This window comes from Arachis hypogaea, chromosome 18 (assembly GCF_003086295.3).
Source record: "Arachis hypogaea cultivar Tifrunner chromosome 18, arahy.Tifrunner.gnm2.J5K5, whole genome shotgun sequence".
Classification (NCBI taxonomy): domain Eukaryota; kingdom Viridiplantae; phylum Streptophyta; class Magnoliopsida; order Fabales; family Fabaceae; genus Arachis; species Arachis hypogaea.
Window position 1 is genome coordinate 60,682,214 of NC_092053.1, and position 24,034 is coordinate 60,706,247.

At 37.2% G+C, this 24,034-nt stretch overlaps 3 protein-coding genes across 3 annotated transcripts; all 3 read left to right on the forward strand.

The window, feature by feature from the left end:
- Nucleotides 1-268: 268 nt before the first annotated feature.
- Nucleotides 269-2,602, forward strand: LOC112771724 (protein DETOXIFICATION 45, chloroplastic-like). Its single transcript, XM_025816535.2, has 5 exons — nucleotides 269-512; nucleotides 644-699; nucleotides 1,691-1,834; nucleotides 1,934-2,109; nucleotides 2,311-2,602. The coding sequence occupies exons 3-5, from the start codon at nucleotides 1,723-1,725 to the stop codon at nucleotides 2,461-2,463; spliced, it is 441 nt and encodes a 146-aa protein (XP_025672320.1). The 5' UTR covers nucleotides 269-512; nucleotides 644-699; nucleotides 1,691-1,722; the 3' UTR covers nucleotides 2,464-2,602.
- Nucleotides 2,603-6,835: 4,233 nt separating this feature from the next.
- On the forward strand, nucleotides 6,836-10,305 carry LOC112771726 (protein Iojap, chloroplastic). Its single transcript, XM_025816536.3, has 5 exons — nucleotides 6,836-7,236; nucleotides 7,773-7,899; nucleotides 8,897-9,035; nucleotides 9,147-9,235; nucleotides 9,829-10,305. The coding sequence occupies exons 1-5, from the start codon at nucleotides 6,988-6,990 to the stop codon at nucleotides 9,948-9,950; spliced, it is 726 nt and encodes a 241-aa protein (XP_025672321.1). The 5' UTR covers nucleotides 6,836-6,987; the 3' UTR covers nucleotides 9,951-10,305.
- Nucleotides 10,306-20,876: 10,571 nt separating this feature from the next.
- Nucleotides 20,877-22,520, forward strand: LOC112773249 (tubulin beta-4 chain-like). The gene is made up of 3 exons (XM_025818323.2): nucleotides 20,877-21,270; nucleotides 21,352-21,621; nucleotides 21,868-22,520. Exons 1-3 carry the CDS (start codon nucleotides 20,877-20,879, stop codon nucleotides 22,518-22,520), a joined length of 1,317 nt encoding a protein of 438 aa, XP_025674108.1.
- The last annotated feature ends 1,514 nt before the right edge of the window (nucleotides 22,521-24,034 follow it).

Here is a 24,034-nt window from a genome sequence, read left to right on the forward strand (position 1 = left end):
TAAATGTCTTATCAACACTTTTTTAAAGAACTCTTCCAATGAACTACTAGGAGTGGACAAAAAAATCGGATCCAAACTATTTAAAAAAAATCCAAACCAAACCATTTAAAAAAAAAAACTAATTTTAAACCAAAAAAATTCAAACCAAATTATATTTATTTTATACTTTAGTTTTTAATACAATCCATTTAAATGATTTTAAACCGGATCCAAATCCAAATTAAAATCCAGATCTAAAAAAACCCTAATTTTGAGTCTTCTCCTCTTCGACAAATCCTCTTCAACAAAACCAAATCCACTCTTCGCCACCGTCAACATTTCTTCTTCTCTGCCTCTCGTCGGAGCTTGCCGGTGGTTCGTCGGCCTCTACCTCTTCGAGTCTTCAGTCTTCACTTTGATTCGAGACTCTGTCTCTCTGCCTCGACCTCCCATTCGTGACTCTGTCTTCTCTCTTTTTCGGTTCTCTTCTTCTTTCGTTGGTGGCTCGCCGGAGCTCATGCTCATCAATTTAGGTAAGCCTCCTCCTTGCCCTTGGTTCTGAGTTCTGAGTTTTATCTGGTTTTTTTTTTATTTTGTTGATTTGTTCTGTTTTGTTCCTTCATGAGTATACTGACTTCTTCACTTCAATGGATTGAATGTGCAGATTTTAAAATCTCTCAGTATTGAACATTTGAACTCTCCATTTCAATGGATCCTGCTGTAAGTTTCTTCTTCACTGTGGTTCACTTTTTGTTGAAAAATATCTAATTAAACTAAGTAGTAGTTGAATCCTTGATGAACTGATTGCCATGCTCATTTATTATTTTTTTGGTTCATGCATGTACCATAATAATATATATAGTATATATGTAGCGCTAGTTGTTTATATACGGTGTATGAATTTTCAAATTGAACCCCCCTAAAACTTGATTTCATAAAAAATCTACTTGCTGATTTAAGCCAATACGTAAGTGTTCTATATGTATTGTGCTACTTGGTTATATATATATATATATATATATATATATATATATATATATATATATATAACAGAATATGGTTATAGAGGCTAACTATAATCACTAACTAACTAACCAATAAAATCAACAACCAATCTCCTAATCTCTTATAGGAATTAGAATTAGATAGACTAGTAGTTGAAGTTGCAGGGATGAATGATGAATTTGAACAATGCTACATAAGAGGGATAGTAAGAACACTTCAAATGGTGACATTGATTCAAGAACTTTAGTAAGAAGTGTATTAACTGTGGTTCAATTAGCAATCGTATGAAAAATCATTATTTAGTTGAAGAAAACTAACTTATCTTATACATGTTTCCGGCTTTGTTGTTCTGATTTTTGTTGTAAATAGAATTTTGTTCTGAAAAAACATTAACTGTGTTCTTCCTTGGCCTTCTTTTTCTTATCATTATTTACTGCCTTGAATCTCTCGCTCTAGCAAGTAGCAACTATAGTATAGGCAATGGAAACAACTCAAGATCTTAGGACTTAGGAGTGCTTGCTTTCACTAGTCCCCACCTTAATTTTGTTGATATGAAACACTGCTGTTGTCTTGTTCTGCTGTTTTGAGGTATAGGATAGTGATTTAGTGAATGTGTTGGTTGTGGTTAGTTAACCGATTTATTCAATGAAATTAGTGAAGTGCATGTTGGGATTAATTATAAATGTCTCTTCTTCGTTATTTTTAGGCACTGTGGAATTGGCTTCCGCTGGTGTTTCCATGACCATCTTTAACATCATATCAAAGCTTTTCAATATTCCCCTTCTAAGTGTTGCTACATCTTTTGTTGCCGAGGACATAGCCAAAACTGCTGCCGAAGAATATCTTTCGGGTGAATTTTATGTCCACAGTTAACTTCTTCATAGCTCATATATGTTGCTTGCTATCATTTTTCATTGTCAACTCATGCCATGAATGAATTTTCCTGCAGAGCACAGTGGTATACAAAATATTGGCAATGGTAAATCCTTCGAAAGAGGCAATCGAAAAAAGCAATTTTCCTCTGTCTCCACTGCTTTGCTATTAGCACTTGGGATTGGAATTTTTGAGGCTTTAGCTCTGTTTCTTGGATCCGGAATATTTCTAAATTTGATTGGTGTATCAACAGTATGTTTTCCCTTGACCACTCCTTAGTCCTTCCTTGTAATTGATGTTGTATTTCACTCGTCCCTTGTAGCACTTAATAAATTATGGGGTACTTTTAGATGTGAATAATCTTGATGAAAATTCTATTGTTTCATTTTCCCTTCATAGTTCAAGAACTGTAATCCTCTACTCAATAATACTTGAATATATTCTTTACAACAGGAAAATCCAATACACAATCTGGCAATACAATTTCTCTCTCTAAGATCAGTTGGAGCTCCTGCTGTTGTACTTTCTTTGGCTTTACAAGGCATTTTCCGTGGTTTTAAGGATACAAAAACTCCTGTTCTATGCCTAGGCAAGTGCTTGGTTTAAATTTTGTTTCTTTGCTACATTCATTTTTGAATGATTTTTGTATTATTTTCTTTATTTATTTTTATATATTTTGTATGTGCTTTGACACGTTACTCTGCTATCTAGTGCTTCAAAATTAATGTTTTCTTATCCCTTTGAATGGTTCATGAATAAATTGTTATTATTAATTTATTACTGAAAATAAATTGTTGATCATTGCAGCCATACTATGCATTGTAATAATATGCTTCAATATAATTTAGTAAATTTTATATATAGCAATCAATATCTTTTAGGATTAGTAGTAGTTTTATTAGCCAAAAAAGTTGACGGTGATGGAAATCAGGGGCTGCCGTGCTGGTTTGGAAAGGTTTCGGAGGGTTGTGTAGTAGTAGTTTTATTAGTAGTAGTTTTATTAGCCAAACTGGATTTTATAAAAAAAAAATCAGATTTTAGATTTGGATTAAAAAAAACCGGATTTTAGATTTGGATTTAAAAAAATCGGATTTAAAACCGGTTTTATATGTAAAACTGGATTTAAAACCGATTTTATACGTAAAACTGGATTTAAAACTGGTTTGTAAGTAAAATCGGATTTAAATTATAAAACCGGTTTAAAATCAGTTTTTATTTTTTCAAACCGATTTAGAACCGGTTTTTCTCTTCAATCCAGTTCTGGTTTGGTTTCATGAACCATAAAACTGGTTCTGAAATGGATCCAGTTTGGATTTATAAAAATCCAAACCATGCCCACCCCTAAGCGTACTAATATATCTACAATAGATCAAAATTATCTTGATATCCAACAAAATCATAATCTAAACACAATGATCTCTAACTTTAGTTTCTCACTTCATATGTATGAACATGAAATGTTTTGTTATAACAAAACTTATTTGTCTACTATTTAGTGATCTATTATTTTTATCTGATTTAAATATCTGCTAAAGATATTAATAAAGTACACAATAATTGTAAGTGAACAAATTCGTTATCCATCAAACTACTGCTAAAGATACTAATAAAGTACACAATAATTGTAAGTGAACAAATTCGTTATCCATCAAACTACTGCTGAAGTATAACAAACTTTATGCACTTTTGAACTTTATAGAGGCACCTAATGAGACTATACTTGTTTCCCATAGAGTTGAATATATAATCTTATTTATAATTCTGCATACCGCTGACATATAAGAATAGTAAAATTATACTTACTCTCACTGAATTGATATAAGTCATCAACTATATTTATCTCAAAAGACCCTATGAGATAGTAATTTGATGAAATATAAGTTACTAATGACAGAAAGTCTCCTTTTTTCTAATTGCAAAAAAAATTCTATTTAAAAAATAGACTAACATTAATAAATATAACTTTAAAAAAAATAATATATTCACACAAGTTACATATCATATGAATAAAATTTATATAATGGTAGATTCTTCACAAATATCCAATGCAACATTAATATTTAGACTTTGGACTGAAATATTAATTTATAAGCGGTATTTTAATACAGTAATCAAACATTGATAATAAATCCTGTAAAATAATGTCTATCTTTGGACAAACTTATTGTTCACATAGAGCCAAATAAGTATCACATGTTTATTACCACAAATGTGCATGTAATTTTGGTCAAGTACAAAACTTCTCTGGGCCGATCTGTACTCGCATAAATTACGCACACATAAATTCATTTAGTGCGACTTACCAAATATTCTCAACAAAATTCTGTCAAACAATAAGCCTATCTTTGGATCGACTCATTGTCCACATGAAAATCTAAGAACTATACCTATTTATTACCGCATATATTTTCTATCAATTGGTCAAACACCAATCTTTCTTCCAATTAGTGGTTTCATAATTAAATAGAAAATAAACACAAGGTTCAATGTTTATTATTTGGCCAAACAATAAAATCTTTTTGGGCCGAATTGTACGTACAAATAATAAGCATTGATTTAAGTTTAATTAGTTACCCAAACATATAGTTACAATCAATATGTAAATGTAATTCAGCCAAATATAGATCTTTCTTTGGACTAACCAATATTCGCATGAATTACATATATTCAATTATTCATATTCCTAATATTTCAAATAAATCAAATTTTTACAAAAAGGCTACTTTAGTTACATAATGTTCAATTAATTTAATCTAAAACTAAATTTTATAAAATAGATAAGTACAATAATTCAAATTGTTATTTATTTTCTTATATAACAAATCTAAGACACTTACATAACACAAAAATTAATAAGTAAACAATAAGCCACAATATATAAGAACCACATAACATTAGATGTCCTTATTAATGAATTGTTCATTTCTTTGTTTAACACAAAATTAAATCCACGAAAAAAATGATTCAAATAACAAAGAAGACAACAACTCTCTTGTATAATAAAATTTCTATGTTATGTCTCTAATAAAAAAAATAATCACATAAATTTTTTTTTAACAAATTAAACTCAAATAAAAGAAAAAGAAAAAATAAATTTCTCTTTGCCAAAAAGTAATTTCACAGTGAATTTGTAAAGTCAAAATAAAAAAATCAAAGGTGCACTATTAATAATAGTATACAGAAGATCACTGCACAAAAGGCAAAAACAAAAAGAAGATATAATCGTTTTAATAAAAAAAATGATTCAATAATCAAATTGATCTTTTTAACGATTCAAGCATGGAAGACTCTGATACAACTTGTTGAAAATTCTCGGAATTATTTAACCCCAAGGTCATCCATGTTAAATCATTAAGAAAGAAATAATTAAATGTGGAAGCGTACCTAAATTCATGAGCATGATTAAAAGAGTTTAGTTCATTGATCTTCCTCAACCAAAGTCTTCTGTATCCATAATAGGGTTAAATGATAATTCTTTTGATGGGAAAAGAGTTACGGAAGTGGCTTTTGTGTGTTGGAAACTAAAATCCTGACGTCACTATTTATATTTGAGTATGGTACCTATTAAACCCTAAAACCCAAATAAAATAGTATTTCTGGTTTTTTTCTCATTTAATTCCGAATCAAAAATAATAATGACTTATTTAATTCAATATTTATAACAATAAATAAGATCACTGTTATATAAGTCATTTAATGTGAAATAGCTTAATTCTGTGATTGAAGTGCACAACACATCCACTGTGCAGGAATTCTCTAATATTTTCCAAAACATCAGCATCCTCTACAATCCGAGTAGCTTGACTTTGAGCGTTGATGATGGTGAAGGTATGCAAAAGAATCGGTATACAAATGAGCTGACAACCAAAATTCATCGCAAGGGTAATGCCTTCCAAATTGCTACCAATTCGAGGGCATAAGCATCACGCAGGACATACCCGAAATTCAGCCCGAGAACTCTTTAAATTAACACTAGCATCACAATTAATTTTCATCCAATTGTAGGAAGGTGTAATCCAAGAAACAATAGCGCATTGGTCGTCGAATTTAGTTACTTTGATCTTTGAACAACACATCTAGAAAAAAGAATAATTATAAAAAAAAAAATATATTTTTTTGGATGAATAATTAACTGAAACAAAGTGCTTCTAATTTGCAAGTGTCCTGTATCTGAATTATTGTTAAGTATGGAGGGAGATTATTATAATGTTTTACTTTATTTTGATTGCTATGATCTCACCTTGATCAATCATATCAAGTGAGTGAAAAGAGAAAAAAGTGGTGGTAACATAATGGAGATTGAAGGCAACAAATCGTTTTGGTTTCATACAAACTAGTAACCTTATTCACAGTAAATAGAGTGTTTTGTCACTATAAAATTGTTGTTTGACACGTTAGCAGTTAACATTACACATAGGATAGATCCGTTAAAATTTTATAGAGAGATTAGTAAAAAGGTCAGAACGTCCAATAAAATAAGTTGTTACGGACCGTAATGTCAATTTTGTTTTGTTAAGAGGCAGATTGTCATTTAAGCAAATGATTAAAGGTTGGGGTTAGATTTTACTCAATAAAATTTTAATAATTAGATATTTTTATCAAACGAATTGTATCTTTTATAAGTATAAACTTAGTTTAATTTTTTCATGGTTAGTTTATCATCACTCAAATCTTTAACGATAAGACATATAGTTATTTATTTACTTATTTTTTAGTTTCATAATCATGCATGATAACATTAGTTTGAGTATATGCTCAAATAGGTTCTTGAGGAATTTTTCATCGTACATTTTTATTTTTTTAAAAAAAATTAATTACATTAAATTTTTTGAATTTTACAAAAATAAGATATATAAGTCTATATCTTAGTTAGACTCATTATTTATATTTAGACAAATAGATCCTCAAAAATATAATTAAAAAAATTTATGTGTTATTTTTTGTAAAATTTAAAAATTTTTATGTAATAAAAATTTCTTAAAAATCAAAACCACTGATTCAAAATTATACTCTATTAATTTCTTCAATAATTGAAAATGAAAATAATATCGTGATCCTTTTCTCATCTATCTCTTCTCCGCTCTGCTTCGAAAAAATCTTTCTCTTACAGTTTTCACCACGGCCACCACAATGCTACCCTCCGCCACGTTCTCAGTTGCCGGAACCACCACCGGAGTTCCGACAATATTCTCCGGCGAGTTCTGGCAGCTAGGTTACCACGCTGAAACGGACCGCTCTCGGAAACTCAGGATTCACTTCAGCTGCTCTTGCCGCGCAAAGGAGCGACCTTCGCAACGGTTCTTGAAGTTGAATTCGAAGAGAAGGTGCACGCTTTTGACCTTTGCCTTCGGTAAAGAAGCTGAAGACAGCTTCTTCTCGGTACGGTGTCGTTTCTCACTTTCATGCCTACTCTATTTTCTTACTTCCTCTTTTCTCTTTCTTTTTTGCTATTTTGTTGAGAATATTTGGAAATCTAATGGAAAAGAAGTACTGCACCTTTTCTAAAATCTTTTTGTATCTTGTGATTTTTATTATGGCGCTGGTTTTATATGAGATTGAATGCTAGTAAAATGCGGTACATGAATATGGATTGCTAGAATATAGTCTTATTTGATGTTCAATTTTTATGAAACTTACTAGTATATATAATCTACATGATAGGTGATTATAATTTGCGGTTAGATCAGTAAAAATTAAATTTTATGGAGAAATACGAGGGGTTGTAACTTTAGTTAAATCAACACTAATTTAATGGCCACTTTAATTTCTTAAGAAAATCCTTCTCTCATTCACTTTTTCACAATGATTCATGCTTTAGGTTTTGTTCTATGTCTAAATCTGGAGAATTTGTAAATTGTTGTGCCTTGCAAATGAATGAATGATGATGCAGGTAACATGAAAGACAAATTTTGCAGGATGTAGGTGAAGATACAGATGAGATGTATGATGAATTGTTTAAAAATTATGGAAAAGTGGTATTTAAGAGGAAAGATCAAAAGCCTGCTACTGCAGAGGTTGATGATGATGCCGAAAGCCTATCGTGTAAGCGTCAAAAGCAATATATTAAACTTGCAACTTCATTTTTATATGCAATCTATCACTTTTAGTGGCGTGTGTCTTGTATCAGGTTTCTTCTTGAATTTTATCACCATCATCGGTCAGATTATCTGAAATATGAAAATTAGTAAATTGCACGTAAAGACTTCTGTAGAGGAATTTAATCACTGAATCTGGGTCAGTAGCAAATGTTTTCAGGAATGGCCTCCAGAGTAGTTTTATAAGAACAAATGCTATTACAATTTTTCCCAACAACCAGAAGTTGTGTGCCTCACAGATGGTGGGACAAAATGATAAGATGAGAAGCATACGAAAATAATTCATTCCTAAAGTTTACATGTAGGTTTATTACTACAAGAAAGTCTTTGCTCACTAAATAGGGTTGGGTACATACGTCATCTAACATCATTGTGACTCATCTATTTTCAGTCATGTCAGGGCATAACAAGCTATTAAAATCTGAGTACTTTTGAAGGGATTTTTTCTCTACTTCTACTTATAGGCTATGAAACATCTAATGTACTTTTTGCCTCCCACCACATACCTAGTCATGTATTCTCAACTTCTGGTCATGCCTCTGTCAATCTCCCATCTTTGCATTCTATAGTGGTGAATCCTCTGCTGAAGATCTATGTAGATATGCCTTCTCCTTTGAGATAAGTTATTCTTGGAACTTTCTCATTGTTTTTTTTATTATTATATTGCCTATAGATGCAGTACCCTGTAATCCTCCCTTTTATGGTTTAGGCCTGAATAGAAAAGCACTCTCTAGGTTTGGCCTATGTTGTCTGTAAAATCTTTAATTTCTACTTGTGGCTAGTTTTCAAGTTTGGAAAAACTTTTTCAGTTTCTTGTTTATACAAATATACTCTGAAGTGAGTGGCACATGGAGAGAGAGATAGAGAGAGTGAGTGGTGAGAGGATTTACAATTATATTGCTGCTTATCCTGTGCCAACTTATTATTAACTGTGATGTTTGCAGTTGCTGTGGAGATGGCCAAGGTTGCAAGTGAGGTTAAGGCAGCCGATATAAAGGTTTTGTTTGTGAAGCCTCTTGTTTACTGGACTCGATTTTTTATCATAGCTACGGCATTTTCTCGTCCCCAAATTGATGCCATCGGGTATGGACTTTAATCATTGATCCTTGTATCTTTTACTTGGCAATGCTTAATGATTTGTCTTTTTTGCATTGTCAAAAGCAGAATGTTTATTATGCTTATGTTGCTTTTTAGGTCCAGAATTAGAGATTTAGCTGAAAAGAAATATGGAAAATTTCCAACTGGAGACTCAAAACCCAACTCATGGACCCTGTTGGACTTTGGTTAGAGTTTTCACATCTCAGAATCTTCTGTTTACATTGATTATTTTTTTTATTTTCGAAGTTTTTGTTCATGGACACAATTACAAACTTTTGAAGCATGAAGATTTATTTGGAAGTCTCTAAAAATTTCAGGGATTAACATATTAATTTAACCAAAAAGGGTACATTGTTAAGAGTATAATCCAATATCCACAGAATGCAGCACTACAATAAAAGCACTTGAATTCCTATCAAAAGATAAAAGCACCTCAGTTTTCTGCAGTATACTAGAGAAACTACTTGAGTTTTGATTGGACATTGCACTCAAAGATGTACCAAAGATTAGCCAGCAACCACAAAACTACTTAAAATTGCACATTGAACTCCAACAGATGCAACAAAAATTCAACAATTGCCAACCCTCTTTGCTTTCCGAAAAAGCTCTAACATCCATCACCAACAATTCCTCCAAATTTTAACCTTTAAGATAGATACATTTTCAATAGTTCACCACTGAGTCAAACAATAAATGGTAACAAATAACAATGGTCTTGCTAGTTCTTGTTTCTGCAATCTTGCAATGTATGCCAGCTTCATTTTCATCTTGATCACAGGCGATGTTGTTGTCCACATCTTTCTTCCACCTCAAAGAGCTTTCTACAACTTGGAAGAGTTCTATGGTAATGCAACACCTGTAGAGCTGCCTTTCGAGAATCAACCACCATTTTGCAATTGAGGAGACGTTGGTATACCATTAACTTTAGTCATGGCCAGCTTTGAGAAGACACAAAATCACTGCCAATTTTGGTTTGTTTACAAGATTATGGGATAAACGTTTATCAGCATAAGAGTTTTTAGTGGATCATTCAATGGTGAAACGATAATAGCAATTTTTATTCGTCCATAAGTCCTTCCCCAACATGTATATTACTTGTTATCAGTCCCGGAAATCAATCTGTATTGGATAGTTTTGCATAAGGGGGGTTCTAGTAACTAGAAAGCTTTTCAGACTAGATTAAATTCAACTCGTTCTGTAAATTTTTCGTGTAATTTTACTAGCTTCAAATTTTATTGAATATTGTTAATCTCTATTGTTATCACTCCCAGAAATCTATCTCTATGGCGTTCACCTGGTTATTATCAAACTAATAAAATTATCAAATTAATAATACCATACCTAGTAAGTATAATCCAATCCCAACTTGGCTTCACCGTTTCATCATATTTATTAATTTACTTTCCATAAATCCTAAACTGAAATCCTCACCGTGTGTTTAAGGAGAGAAAAAAAGCTTTTAAAGACATACACGCATTGCGCATTAGCATTGCGCATTATCATGGTTTTTGATAATTTTTTCGAAGGACTACAAGGCTTAATAAAAAAAATACCTAGTTTAGTTCTTGATATTTAATTTTGTAAGACTGATTAATTCTTCTATTAATAATCTTTCTGGAATATGCTTATGTGACACGTTTATTACTAATATATTCTCTACTTACACAATAAATTTAACTAATATATTTGAAAAATACATGATTCTAAAAACGGATCGGATTCGTAGGTCGGACCGAATTGACTGCGAACCGGAGATTATAACGATTCGATTCATCACTTGAAATCGCCAATAAAAAAATCGGATATGAATCATTGAACCGGCTATGAACCAGCCGGTCAAACCTAAACCAGAACGTCCCATTTGAACAAAATGATGCCGTTTTGCTTAAAGAAAAAAAAAAATCAGAAAAGCGGGTGTGCCCCTCAGCACTCAAAACTGATCCGGACTGATCTAAACCGACCAATCGAACCGAAAAAATAAAAAATTGAACAAACCAAAAATAAAAAAACCGAAAAAACATGTTTTGCTGTTTTTATTGTGGTTCGATTCGATTTTCGGTTCTGATAATAAAAATCCCAACCGAACCGAACCAGTATATTAAAAACCCTAAAAAAACCAACACCCTCCCTCCCCCCCGCCCACCTCCCCTCCCAAAACGTGACTATCCTCTCCTGACTCACACGTGACCTAACCCCACCTCCACCTCCACCTCCACCCCCACCCCCAAACGTAAACCTAGATCTAGGCCCCTAGCTGCTCTCTTCTCAGTCTCGCACTCTTGCTCTCTGCACTAGAGTCTCGAGCTTGAAGCCCTTCCTCCCAACACCTGGCAGCCCCGCCGAAGCGTTCTTCCCAGCGAGCACCGACCCAGCAGCGCTCTTCCCAAAAGCGCTGACCCAGCAGCGCCGAAGCCTTCTTCCCAGCGACAGCGAGCACGGACCCAGCAGCGTTCTTCCCAGCAGTGCCGAAGCCTTTTTCCCAGTTCCCACCGAGCCACCCAGCACAGCACAGCACAGCCTAGCAGCGCCGAAGCCTTCTTCCCAGCAGCGTTTCTGGCCGCCCACAGCACAGCACAGCACCGACCACCGAGCCACCCAGCCTCCGATTCAAGTGAGATATGGAGCCCGAGCCTCCGAGTCAGGTTTGTACTTAAGTAATTTGACTAATTTTTGCTCAATAATCATTGATTCATTGTTGCTGGTTGTTGTTAACTTGTTATATTGTTTAGGGAAATTGATTGTTTTATTTGTTTTATTGTTTTACTTGTCACTGATCATGATTTCATTGTTGCTGGTTGTTGTTTTATTGCTGGTTCAGTGATTGTAAGTCCTTTTATCTGGTATAGCACAAGTCAGTTAATATTATGAGATACTGATTTTGATTTAATATTTCTGTGTTTTGCTACTCCTGCTCATGCAGTTCATCCTGAAAGTTGGAATCTTATATGGTCTGTTTCAAGGTCAGCTTGATTTTAGTTGGAATCCTGAGTTGTTTTTTAATCTATTCATTTAACTTTTGGATTGTGGTTATATGCTTTTACACAAGTAACCTGTATCTGAGAGTAGTTGTAGATGTTGGTTACTTTTCTATAGTCTATACAGCTTTCTAATGGTCTATACTGAACTTTCTAATTTCCAAATGCAGCATACTCACAGGGCTTCTTTCATTCATGGTGAGTGCCTTCTTTGTATTCTAATTAAATTCTTATTCCTTCCATTTTCTATCTTATTTCTTTGTTTGGAAGATAGTTATCTTGACTCACCAAATCAGAGTTATGGGGTAAAAAATGCAAGTTATTGTTCCTTTATAGCTTTAGTAGCTTGCAGTTGGTACCTTACCATGTATAGAGATTTTCTTGAGTTTTTGATATCTGATGGACTTCATTCTTTCAGATGGACAACAGCCCAACCATCGGCAGTGTAAACACCACCACCGCCGAGAAGCAGCGTTTAGCAAAATCTTACCTTTCTTTCAATTGCAAGAAGTAGGTCTATTGCATCATCTTTTCACAAGTCACCATAGGATTTAGCAAGGTCTCTACAATTTGTCTCCCATTTTCTTTAATTGTCGTATTTGAATTATTTTCGTCGTTAAATTTCATTGGATCACCTCCATTTTAGTTTACTAATATATATGTATGTCATATTGTTAAGATGATTATATACTCTTCTCTTGTACGGATCTCTTTGGTTGAACTTTTACTCTACCTTCTTTTGTGTCTAAACTAAACCATATATACTGCTAATTGCTACTACCGTTAGGATTTTGTTCTATCTAGCGAACCATTCTGCTCTGAAATCGTTAATTAGGACATGGATAAATAGCGATAGGTGCTGCGGATGTGGATAGGTAATTGGGGGCAATTTACCAAATTAAAATGATTGGATGTAAGCTTTACCAAATTACAACAATTGGAATTTGGTTACCATTTTGCGTTGAATCAATTTATATAGAAACCGTGGGAGCCAACCACGGATTCCAAATGCACATAAACCGTGGGAGGTAGGGAGGTTTTATGATCAAACCATTTTGTATGTAAACCGTGGTAGGCAGCCACGGTTTACGTGAAGAGAATGTGAAGCATAAACCGTGGTAGGCAGCCACGGTTTATGAGTAAATGCTTTCGAACATAAACCACTAGAGGCAGCCACGGTTTATGAGTGAGTAGTATAAATAGCAAAGCCGTGGCTGGTGAGGGCGGATCATTTGTGAGTTTTGTGAGTGAGGGGAAGGTTGGTGGGTGAGAGAGGAAAAAAAATTTTTTTTGTTAAGTTGCTGGTTTGAGAAGTTGAACCGGTTTAGTGGAGAACCGATGGAAGAAGAAGACCGGATGTACCGGTTAAACCGCGTTGCGCATGTGGCTGGATTTATCGACCAAGAGGTTGGTTAAACCGGCTTTTTATTATTATTTTTTGTTTAATGTTCTTATCATTAATGGTAAATGTTAAATTAATATTTTAACAGTTATAATAGAATTTTTTGCTGTTATCATGATAGTGAGTATTTTATATTTATTGAATTTGTAATTTATATTGTTGGCAGAAATAATTTTTTAGGTTTACGTGTTAGTAGTATTGTTAGTGTTATTTTCTCTATTGTTGTTATGCTTAGGGTTTTTTATTGATATTACTGTAAATTGTTGCTGTTGTTGTCTGTTGAGAGTTCGCTATCTTTCTTTTTACAGCCTGCTAGGGTTATTAGTGGTGTGAGAAGACAACAGAATATGCCTTTACACGAGCGTATCATACCGTATCTAGAGACGGCGGGCTTATATCACTTGGCTAGGCTGAACAGTCAGTGGTTCTGGGTTGATGAGCCTCTACTTAGCGCATTCATTGAGAGGTGGCGTCCTGAGACCCACACATTTCACATGCCCTTTGGGGAGTGTACGGTCACCTTGGAGGACGTGGCCTATCAGCTGGGTTTACCGATTGATGGTGAGCCTGTGAGTGGGTGCCTTAGTGAGTTTGAGAATTTCATGGAAAATGGAAGACCGGCATGGGTGTGGTTCCGTGAGCTGTTTGGGGAGTTACCTCCGCAGAATAAAGTGAAGCAGATGACAGTGTGCTACACATGGTTCCATGAGCGGTTTCGGGTTTTGCCAGCAGATGCTATTGAGGACATCGTGCGTATATACGCGAGGGCCTATATTATGATGCTGTTGTCATCTCAGCTGTTTGCGGACAAGAACGCCAACCGTGTCCACCTTCGCTGGTTGCCTTATGTGGCATCGTTGGATGACTTGGGTAGATATAGCTGGGGCTCGGCCGCGCTGGCGTGGTTGTACAGATGTCTTTGTCGTGGAACAAACAGAAATGTTGTCAACTTGGCTGGGCCACTTCAGCTTCTACAGTCTTGGATCTTCTGGAGATTTCCTTGTCTGAGGCCAAGTGATTTCAACAGATTCGGGTTTCCACTTGCATCCAGGTAAAGAAATATGATGCTAGAGTTTGAAATTGTTCATTTACATGTCCCATTAGATGTTATGACATTCTTTTAATTGAACTTGTAGGTGGGCTCAGTATCTACCGAGGAACGATGCAGTAGATCAGAGAGTGGTGGCTGCACGCCTTTCTTTGGATAGATTGCGTGTGCATGATGTGAGTAATTTACTTGTAGTTCATTCAGTTATGTTTTGCCTGTTATAGAATTTGTTTTACGTAAAGTTTCATTACGTGATGTAGATCGTGTGGGAGCCCTATTCCACTCCGGATGTCGCAGCTATTGTTCATCCAGAGATACTACTAGACCAGCACCGCAGGCTATGGACGACAGTTACCAGTCTCATTTATTTTGCTGCGATTGAGTGGCACCAGGTGGATAGGGTTATGCCTCAGTTCGGCGGGGTTCAGCATCTCCCTCGTTTGCCGCTTAACATAGACTGGCTTCATGCGAAGGACGGCAGGGGTGGAGATAGGTGTTTCCCCTCATATTATCGGGAGTGGCATGAGCATTGGCAGGATCGGCATGCCTCAGTTTTACCCGTTGACCGAGTTGCTGATCCTGGGCCATCAGCTGAGTACCTGGACTGGTGGTGTCGTGTGGCGCACCGATTTCTATCTCCAGAGGTTGCATTTCAGGATCCCAGGCCTATTGTGTTGACTGAGGAGGCTCGTCATAGAGGGTCATCGCAGGCACCTCCTATGGTGCAGGTTGTCGACAGACCGGACAACCGCCGCGTGGACAGGCGTAGGCGTATCGGCACACGTACTACGGATCGAGAGTGGCGATGGCTGGCCGACCAGTTAGATGAGGGGCAGGGTGTTGGTGGTCAGGGAGGTGATATTGATCATCGTGTTCCGAGACGTAGGGCCAGACGACATGGTCAGCGGGATGGTGGTGGACGTGCCCGTGGTAGAGCACCATCTGGAGAGTATCACAGTGGTCAGGATGTTGTTGGTGAGGACATTGGTGGTGTGGGCACAGGGATGGATCAGGGTACGTACGAGGTGGGGGGTTCTTCTCAGATGTTCGCCGACTTTACTACGGCAGCCGTCGGTATGGACATTGATGATCCTGTGAGTCAGTCAGAGTTCTTCAGAGATATAGCAGACATCTTGGGAGAGAATGATGGCACTCATTATAGGCCGCAGATGGATGAGGGACATTCACAGTTTGCCGAGCACCAGCCACATGTTCAGGATGTACAGCCAGCTTTGCCGGTTGACCTGAACGAGCCTGCGCCTTCACCGTTGGACCCATGGTTCGCGTTGGGAGGTACCCCAGCTTCGGCTTTCAGCGTAGTTCCGCCACAGGCACAGGTGGCACAGGTGGATGAGAGACCACGGAGGGCTCGTCGTGCTCCTTTATGCGGCACTGGAGGTCACCTTATTGGTGAGTTGCAGGATGACGACAGTGACACGATCGAGGACTCTGATTAGTTAGCTATGTATGTCCCATTTGTCTATGTCCTTTCTTTCGTTATGTAGTTGGATTAATGTTTAAACATTTGTTATGCTTTCTGGTGTTGTATCTTAAATTGATGTATCCTACTATTAAGTATGATTAATGATGTAGTCGTTTCTACTTTATTTGTCTAAACAATACAACAACATTAACACTAAATTAGGCTTTCTTAATATACCAAGTCAAGAAACAAATATTCTTACAGGACGATACATAAACATGTGAATAACAACAATGCTACTTATAAGACTGAAATTAAACATACATTGATAACCCAGCATCAACCTAAATAATACAACCTAATGATCCCCGCCAGCAGTATCTCTTCGCTGGCCACAGTTCCTCCGCGTGTGACCTGGCTGTCGACAGAGCCCACAGCGCTTGGGCTGGTTCTCAGCAGATCGATCCATGGGACCACGGATCCTAGTTGCCTTCGGCCGACCTTCCCTGGCTCGCCTCATGTTAGGATCAGGAATGATAGTAGGCCCGGCATATGGTGGCCATAGCCCTTCTGGTATGGGCGGGACAAACCCGTTACTGTAAACTTTGAACACCTCACTCATACGATACACCTCATGCACATATGCTGCCCAATTAAGCCGGGAGTGGGCGCAACAAGCAATGACGTGACAGCATGGATAATGGAGGGCCTGAAAGTACCCACAATCACATGTGTGATCCTTCAGCGAGACCCTGTAGCTACCCAAGGAGAAGTTTCCAGTCGGTGTAGTCTCAGCAACCGTGTACTCCGACTGGTGCCTGTCGTACAACGTGACGGTGAAGCACCTTGACTCTCTTATGTTCCTTTCAATACCCTTGACGAATGCCTGACAAAACTCTTGTCCAGCTCCAAGTTGCGCCTCTGCTGTTTGTCCCCGGATAACGAATAGCTCAGCAAGCCTTCCGTATGTGGACTTAACCAACGACGTGACCGGGAGGTTGCGAGTTCCCTTCAAGACGGAGTTCACACATTCACTGATGTTTGTTGTCATGTGCCCGAACCGTCTACCGCTATCCTGGTGTTGCGTCCACTTCTCATACTCCATCCGGTTCGCCCAATCACACATTGCCGGATTCTCTGTACGCATGATGTCGAACCAGTAATAGAACTCCGCCTCAGTTTTTGCGTACGCAGCATTAACTAGCATTCTTCTCGCATCTTTACCTTTGAAAGAAAGGCTGAAATTTGCTGCCACATGGCGGATACAGTACGCCCGATAAGCACGTGGGGGCAGCCAACCATTCACGGGATCCTCTAGTGCAGACTTGATACCGTTGTGCCTATCCGAGATAACAAGGATACCCTCCTGTGGAGTCACGTGCCTTCTCAAGTTGGACAAGAAAAATGCCCATGACTCGGCATTTTCTCCCTCCACAAGGGCGAATGCTATGGGGAGGATGTTTGAGTTCCCATCCTGTGCAATCGCCAGCAGTAAGGTGCCTCCATATTTGCCGTACAAGTGGGTACCATCAATACTCACAAGCGGCTTGCAATGTTGGAAGGCCTCAACGCAAGGTGGAAATGTCCAGAACAGACGGTGAAAGTACACTGTTGACTCATCAATCTGGTCCCCAACTATAACAGGAGACGTCTGCAACACAGTAACTGTCCCGGGCATCGTCAACTCCACGCCTAGCATCCAACGTGGCAATTCGGCATAAGACTCTTCCCAGTCTCCATATATTTGTGCAACTGCCTTCTGTTTTGCTTTCCAAACCTTCCGGTAACTGGGTTTGAAGCCGTAATCAGCTTCAGTCGCTTGTTGCAAGACCTTGATCGGTACTGCAGCATCCGCACTAACCAACGGAAAAATCCTCGCACAGATAACGTGGTAATCAAGCTGACGGTGATCACTGGAAACAGATGTTGCTAAGCAAGTGTGCGGACCGTTGTACCTCCTAACCTCCCAAGTTCCCTTCCGTGCACGGAGCGAAATCCGAATCAGCCAACTACAACTTTTGCCGAAATCCTTGCACCTTCCATGATACTTCAAATGGTCCGATTCCATCACTCGGTACTCAACACCTCGACGGATGCTGTAGTCCTTCACACTAAGAACAGCTTCTTCTTTACTCTGGAAGGATTGCCCAATCTGAAATTCGGTTGACGAACCACCTACTGTAGCAACTCCGGCCGTATGTTCACCCAGAGCCTCCAAGTTTAACGTCGAGAAGTGTGGAGGGTAATGCTGTGTGCCGGAACTTGAAGGACCTTCTTGTGCTTGTGGATTGGCACCGGTGTCATCGTCGCTGTCCCCAAATATATTTACAGGCTCCTCGCCAGAGTCATCGTCCCGCATTGCATTCTCTACTCGATCAGGTACCCCGATTTCTTGATGTTCATCATTTGTGGCACGACCTGATTCCCCCAGAAATGCCTGTTGCAGGACCCCTTCATTAGGGGAACGTGCAGTTGGAACTGCAACCGCTGGTACCAGATCAGCCGCAAAAGAAGGAGAGGCAACCTGCGGAATAGAAAACCGGTTTGCTGGCACCGAGCAAGACGCACCGCCAGCGGCAGTCGAGCTATGAACAGGATTCGATGCCCCAGAACTATCCAGAGTTACCTCCAACTTCGCATACAACTCGTGTATTCTGAGCTCAGGAAAACTCCTCACGCAATGAAATAGAACCCTAATATCTTCGTCAGCCCCTAACACGAATGTATCATACATCACACCGCTGGAAACTACAGCGATGGGAATCTTGTAGAAGATCTTCTTCACAACCTTGCTCCCAAAAACTCCAAGCTTCTGCAAGATGGTGCTCTTCAAATCTGACAAACTGTTTGACGAACTAACAAATACACTCAACGGTTCTCTATCAGTGAACTTCACACCATATTTTTTGCTTTTTTTAATTTTTCCAGAGCAATGCACTAAGACAAGAACACTCTCTCCCTCACTTGACATTGTGATAATGATCTCCTCAGCAACTACATTCTCACTCGAATATATATAGATTTTCATTATACATAAACCGTGCTAGGTTACAAGGTTTTATGATCATTGAATGCCCTTCATAAACTGTGGTTGCCAGCCACGGTTTATGCTTTTTCTTCTTCATAAACCGTGGCTACCACCAGCGGTTTCTGCTTTTCATTAATAAAGTGTAAACCGTGGCTGCCTACCACGGTTTACATTGTGCATTTCCAACTCATAAAACCCTGCTACCTCCCACGGTTTATGTGCATCTGGAATCCGTGGTTGGCTCCCACGGTTTCTATATAAATTGATTCAACGCAAAATGGTAACCAAATTCCAAATGTTGTAATATGGTAAAGCTTTCATCCAATCATTTTATTTTGGAAAATTGCCCGGTAATTGGTGAATGTGATTGAGGAAGAATTAGAATTGTTAGTGTCAAAATTGAGAAAAGAATTAAAAGGGGAAGCTAGACTTTCATTTCATTCAGCATAATTCATTACAATACCTAATACTATTATTTATACTATTTTTTAGAGTAATAATTAATCCTGCCTTATTAACTTAAGACCAAATTATACCCATTACGTTTTTCTCACAAAATACTATCATTACGGTGTTTACTTATAATTTATTTATTATTTTATTATAAAATGACTTTTTTGGTTAAATTTCGATTAAATCAGTTGGATTAAAAATCATATTATATGAGTGGTTTAATAATTGGTTCGGTTTTTAGAATTTTGGAAAAAGTAACAAAAAAAACTAAATTTTAGTTGACTTTTAATGCATAAATTAATAATTTAATATGTTATGTAGACTTATTTTGTTAATATAAAAATAAATTATTGACAGAAAAGTCTCATCAAAATAAAAATCAAGAGATGAAAAGAATTTTTTTTATTAAGAACTTTATTGTCTTTTAAAATAAACGTCCTCGTTTGGAAATTTTTTTATTATTATTTGCTATATCAAGTATCAACACAACTTTTTCATACAGGATGCGCGGTTGATAATAATTTTGTTCTGGCAATTTTGATGTACATTATATAACAAGCAATAGAATTCGTGGCAAAAATAATATTTGTTTTTATTTTTCAGATTAATAATGGGCAAATTAAATTAACAAAAATGTTATATATACATATACTTTTTTTTTTTACTTTTAGTATTAAAAGTGTCAATAAAAAATTAAAAAAATAAAAATTTTATCTTTTATATCATAAAAAATTATACGAAAGAAATAAAACAAAAGGTGGTGTAAATATATTACTATTAAATTAAAAGTTTAATTTTAGTATACTAATCGTATAAAATATTTTACATCATCATCAAATATAAAACAATTTTATACTTACAATATATTAAAACTAAGTTCTTAAATTAAAGGCGTTGTTTGTATACCAAGAAGAGATACTGTACATTCGATCGGCCTAGTGTAAAATAATTGTCATACCTTTTTTATTCCTGGATCAGCTATTGCATGTTGTCATTATTATTCACTTTGCTAGTTGCTACACTATTAATATTTCACCATTGTTGGACTTAGCATATTATATGATGCCTCCAGGCACTAGACTCTAGTCAAAATAAATCAGAATGTATTTAGTGGTTCTGGTGCGGTCAATATCTTATTATAATGTAGAGAAAGGCCGCTTGGGCATGGGCATCCCAAATGGCATAGCCCTTGCCCGCCCCCTTGATATTTTCAAAACAGATGTTACGTAAATTAAAGAAAACTTGAAAGCACTTCATCTATCTATAAGAAACCTAAAATAAGTTACTGTATGAAACGGCTTTAGAGTTAGTGATGTTTGCATATTAATTAATTAACTAATTAATAAGGAAATCTTAAGTTGTCGTGCAATGAGAAACTGCCTTGCGAAGCCGGCAGTATTATTGCAGCTTGCTTACACGTGGCACGTAGCAGTCAGTTATAAATATATCTAACTGGTAAACTAACCGAACTCATTCATTGCTTCTGAGGGAGTGAAAATGCGTGAGATTCTTCATATTCAGGGAGGTCAATGCGGGAACCAAATAGGATCAAAGTTTTGGGAAGTGGTGTGTGATGAGCATGGGATAGACCCTGTAGGTCACTACGTTGGAACCTCTCAACTTCAGCTTGAAAGACTTGACGTTTATTACAATGAGGCCACCAACGGTCGCTATGTGCCACGTGCCGTCCTCATGGACCTTGAGCCCGGCACCATGGACGCCATCCGGACGGGCCCTTATGGCCAGATATTCCGCCCGGACAACTTTGTCTTCGGCCAGTCTGGCGCTGGAAATAACTTCGCCAAGGGCCATTACACTGAGGGCGCAGAGCTCATTGACTCTGTCCTTGATGTTTTGAGAAAGGAGGTTGAGAATTGCGATTGCTTGCAGGGTTCGCTACTGGCTCTCTCTATCTCTATGCTCATTATGTTTACTACTCTGAAATCTTAATTGTCCTTTTGAATAATTATAGGGTTTCAAGTGTGTCATTCGCTGGGAGGGGGGACAGGTTCTGGAATGGGTACTCTGCTGATTTCGAAGATTAGAGAGGAATACCCGGATCGAATGATGCTTACTTTCTCGGTGTTCCCATCTCCGAAGGTGTCGGACACGGTTGTTGAGCCTTATAATGCCACACTCTCTGTTCACCAGCTGGTGGAGAATGCTGATGAGTGCATGGTCCTTGACAACGAAGCACTATACGACATATGCTTTAGGACTCTCAAGCTCACTACTCCATCTTGTAAGTATGCATATATTCTTTTCCTTTCAGGTAAAATATGATTCTAGTGTTTTAAACATGTTTCAATACAAAGCTGACATCAACAACAAAGTATAATTGAAACATATTTGAAACATTAGGAACAAAAATTGAAACCAATTAAGTATTTAGGTTATGAAACTTTTTGAAAACTTTAGAGAAATAGTTTTCTTTCCTTTTCCTTTTCCTTATATGTTTTGATTCATTCGCACCCGCAATCAACACCAGTTGGAGATCTGAATCATTTGATATCGGCAACAATGAGTGGAGTTACTTGCTGCTTAAGATTCCCGGGTCAGCTCAACTCAGACCTCAGGAAGCTAGCTGTCAACTTGATCCCATTTCCACGCCTTCATTTCTTTATGGTGGGCTTTGCTCCCCTCACATCTCGAGGGTCACAGAACTATCACGCACTTTCTGTCCCAGAACTCACACAACAGATGTGGGATGCCAAGAACATGATGTGTGCAGCTGATCCGCGCCATGGCCGTTACTTAACAGCATCAGCAGTATTCAGAGGAAAAATGAGCACAAAGGAAGTGGATGAACAGATACTGAATGTGCAGAACAGGAACTCCTCATATTTTGTGGAGTGGATCCCCAACAATGTCAAGTCGAGCGTCTGTGATATCGCACCCAAAGGCCTTCCCATGGCTTCCACTTTTGTTGGCAATTCAACTTCCATACAAGAGATGTTCAGGAGAGTGAGCGAGCAGTTTGCTGCCATGTTCAGAAGAAAGGCCTTCTTGCACTGGTACACTGGAGAAGGAATGGATGAGATGGAGTTCACTGAAGCGGAGAGCAACATGAACGATCTTGTTGCAGAGTATCAGCAGTACCAAGATGCCTCCCCTGAAGAAGACCAAGATGATGAAAGCTGAAAATGTTCCACCAAGCACCATTAATCAATAATTTTAAGCTCTTTGGGTTCTTCAATTATTTGCTCCGGTTGTGCGATTCCAGTTGTTGCTGTTTATCTTTTTATCATAAGAGTTTTTACTTCCTGATCAATGGCAGCCTCGCTTTCGTTTATTCTCTTCATTTTATTTCATAAGCTCATTGGTCAAACTCTTGAAATACTATCCGATACACAATGGTTAAGGTTTAGAAATTGAGTACGTATATCAGAATAAACAATATGCTAATATTTATCTTCTATCATTTTATCTTCTATAAAAAGTAAATGAATTTGTGTTAACAAAATAATGGATGTCTGACCATGTACAATATTCACAGTCCAGAATATAAATGAATTGCACTTTGAAGTCAAGCTAAATGGTAGATAGGTTTTCTAGGTTCAAATTGTATTTCTCCCTCAGAACCTGTGATGCAGGCGAAAATCAGCCAATTAAGAAATTAATATAAGAAATACGTTGCGAGTACAGTTCTTAATCAGCAAAAATCCGCTTATCAATTTAGAAAGGTTGTCACAAATTTAGAATAAAAATACTGGGAGTATGAATCCCAGGTAGTCTCCCAACGAGTTGACAAAAGGGTGCTATTTTATTAATCATGAGTTTTCCAAGAAATTTTGAGAGTTGAAGAACAGAAAAATAAAAATTGTGAACTAAAGCAATGTAAATTAAAAGAGATTTATATAATCAAATAAAAAGCCTTGACCGGGGGAATGATTAATTAGAAGTTCTATCCTTGTTGGAATTCTCTCAAGTGTAGCATCAAGATGTTGTTATTTTCACTTAGTTAACCCTTCCTAAATAAAGGAAAGTCAAGTGATTGAGCTAACTCTTATTCGCAAATCCTAATCCTCTCCCTTGGGAAGGACTAGCGTTAGTAAATAGAGAATTAGCCAACAACTTCCAATTTAACTAATTACTTGAGCATTCCAACTCTAGGGTCTCCATTTAATCAACCCCCAAGTCAAGTTGGGAGTCTACTCCATTGACATGAATATAACGCTCACAGAAATATAAGAAGAACACATAATAAATTAAATGAAATAGGAATTGAAAATTAATTAAAGGTAAAAATAATTCTTCACATTAATAAATTCTAAAAACAATCCAATTGTAACTCTGAACAAAGATTAAGGATATGGAAGAGTAAGGGAATAAGAAAATAAACTAGAATAGCAATTTCAACGGAGGTAATGACTCTTCTCAATATCCAAAAGCAAAAGCATAAAACTAGAAATCTATGAATGTAAAAGAAAACCTAGAGAAAGAGTAATTTCTCTCTAAGATTCCCAACTAAACTAAAACTATGCTAATGAGAATGTGTGTTGAGTCTCTGCTCGTCCCCTGGCTCTAGTCTGTGTTTCTGGGCCGAAAACTGGGTCCAAACTCGGCCCAAAATTGCCCCCAGTGTTTTCTGCAATTTCTGCAGATCGTGCATGTCATGCATACGTGTCAGTCACGCGTGCGCGTCATTTGGCGAT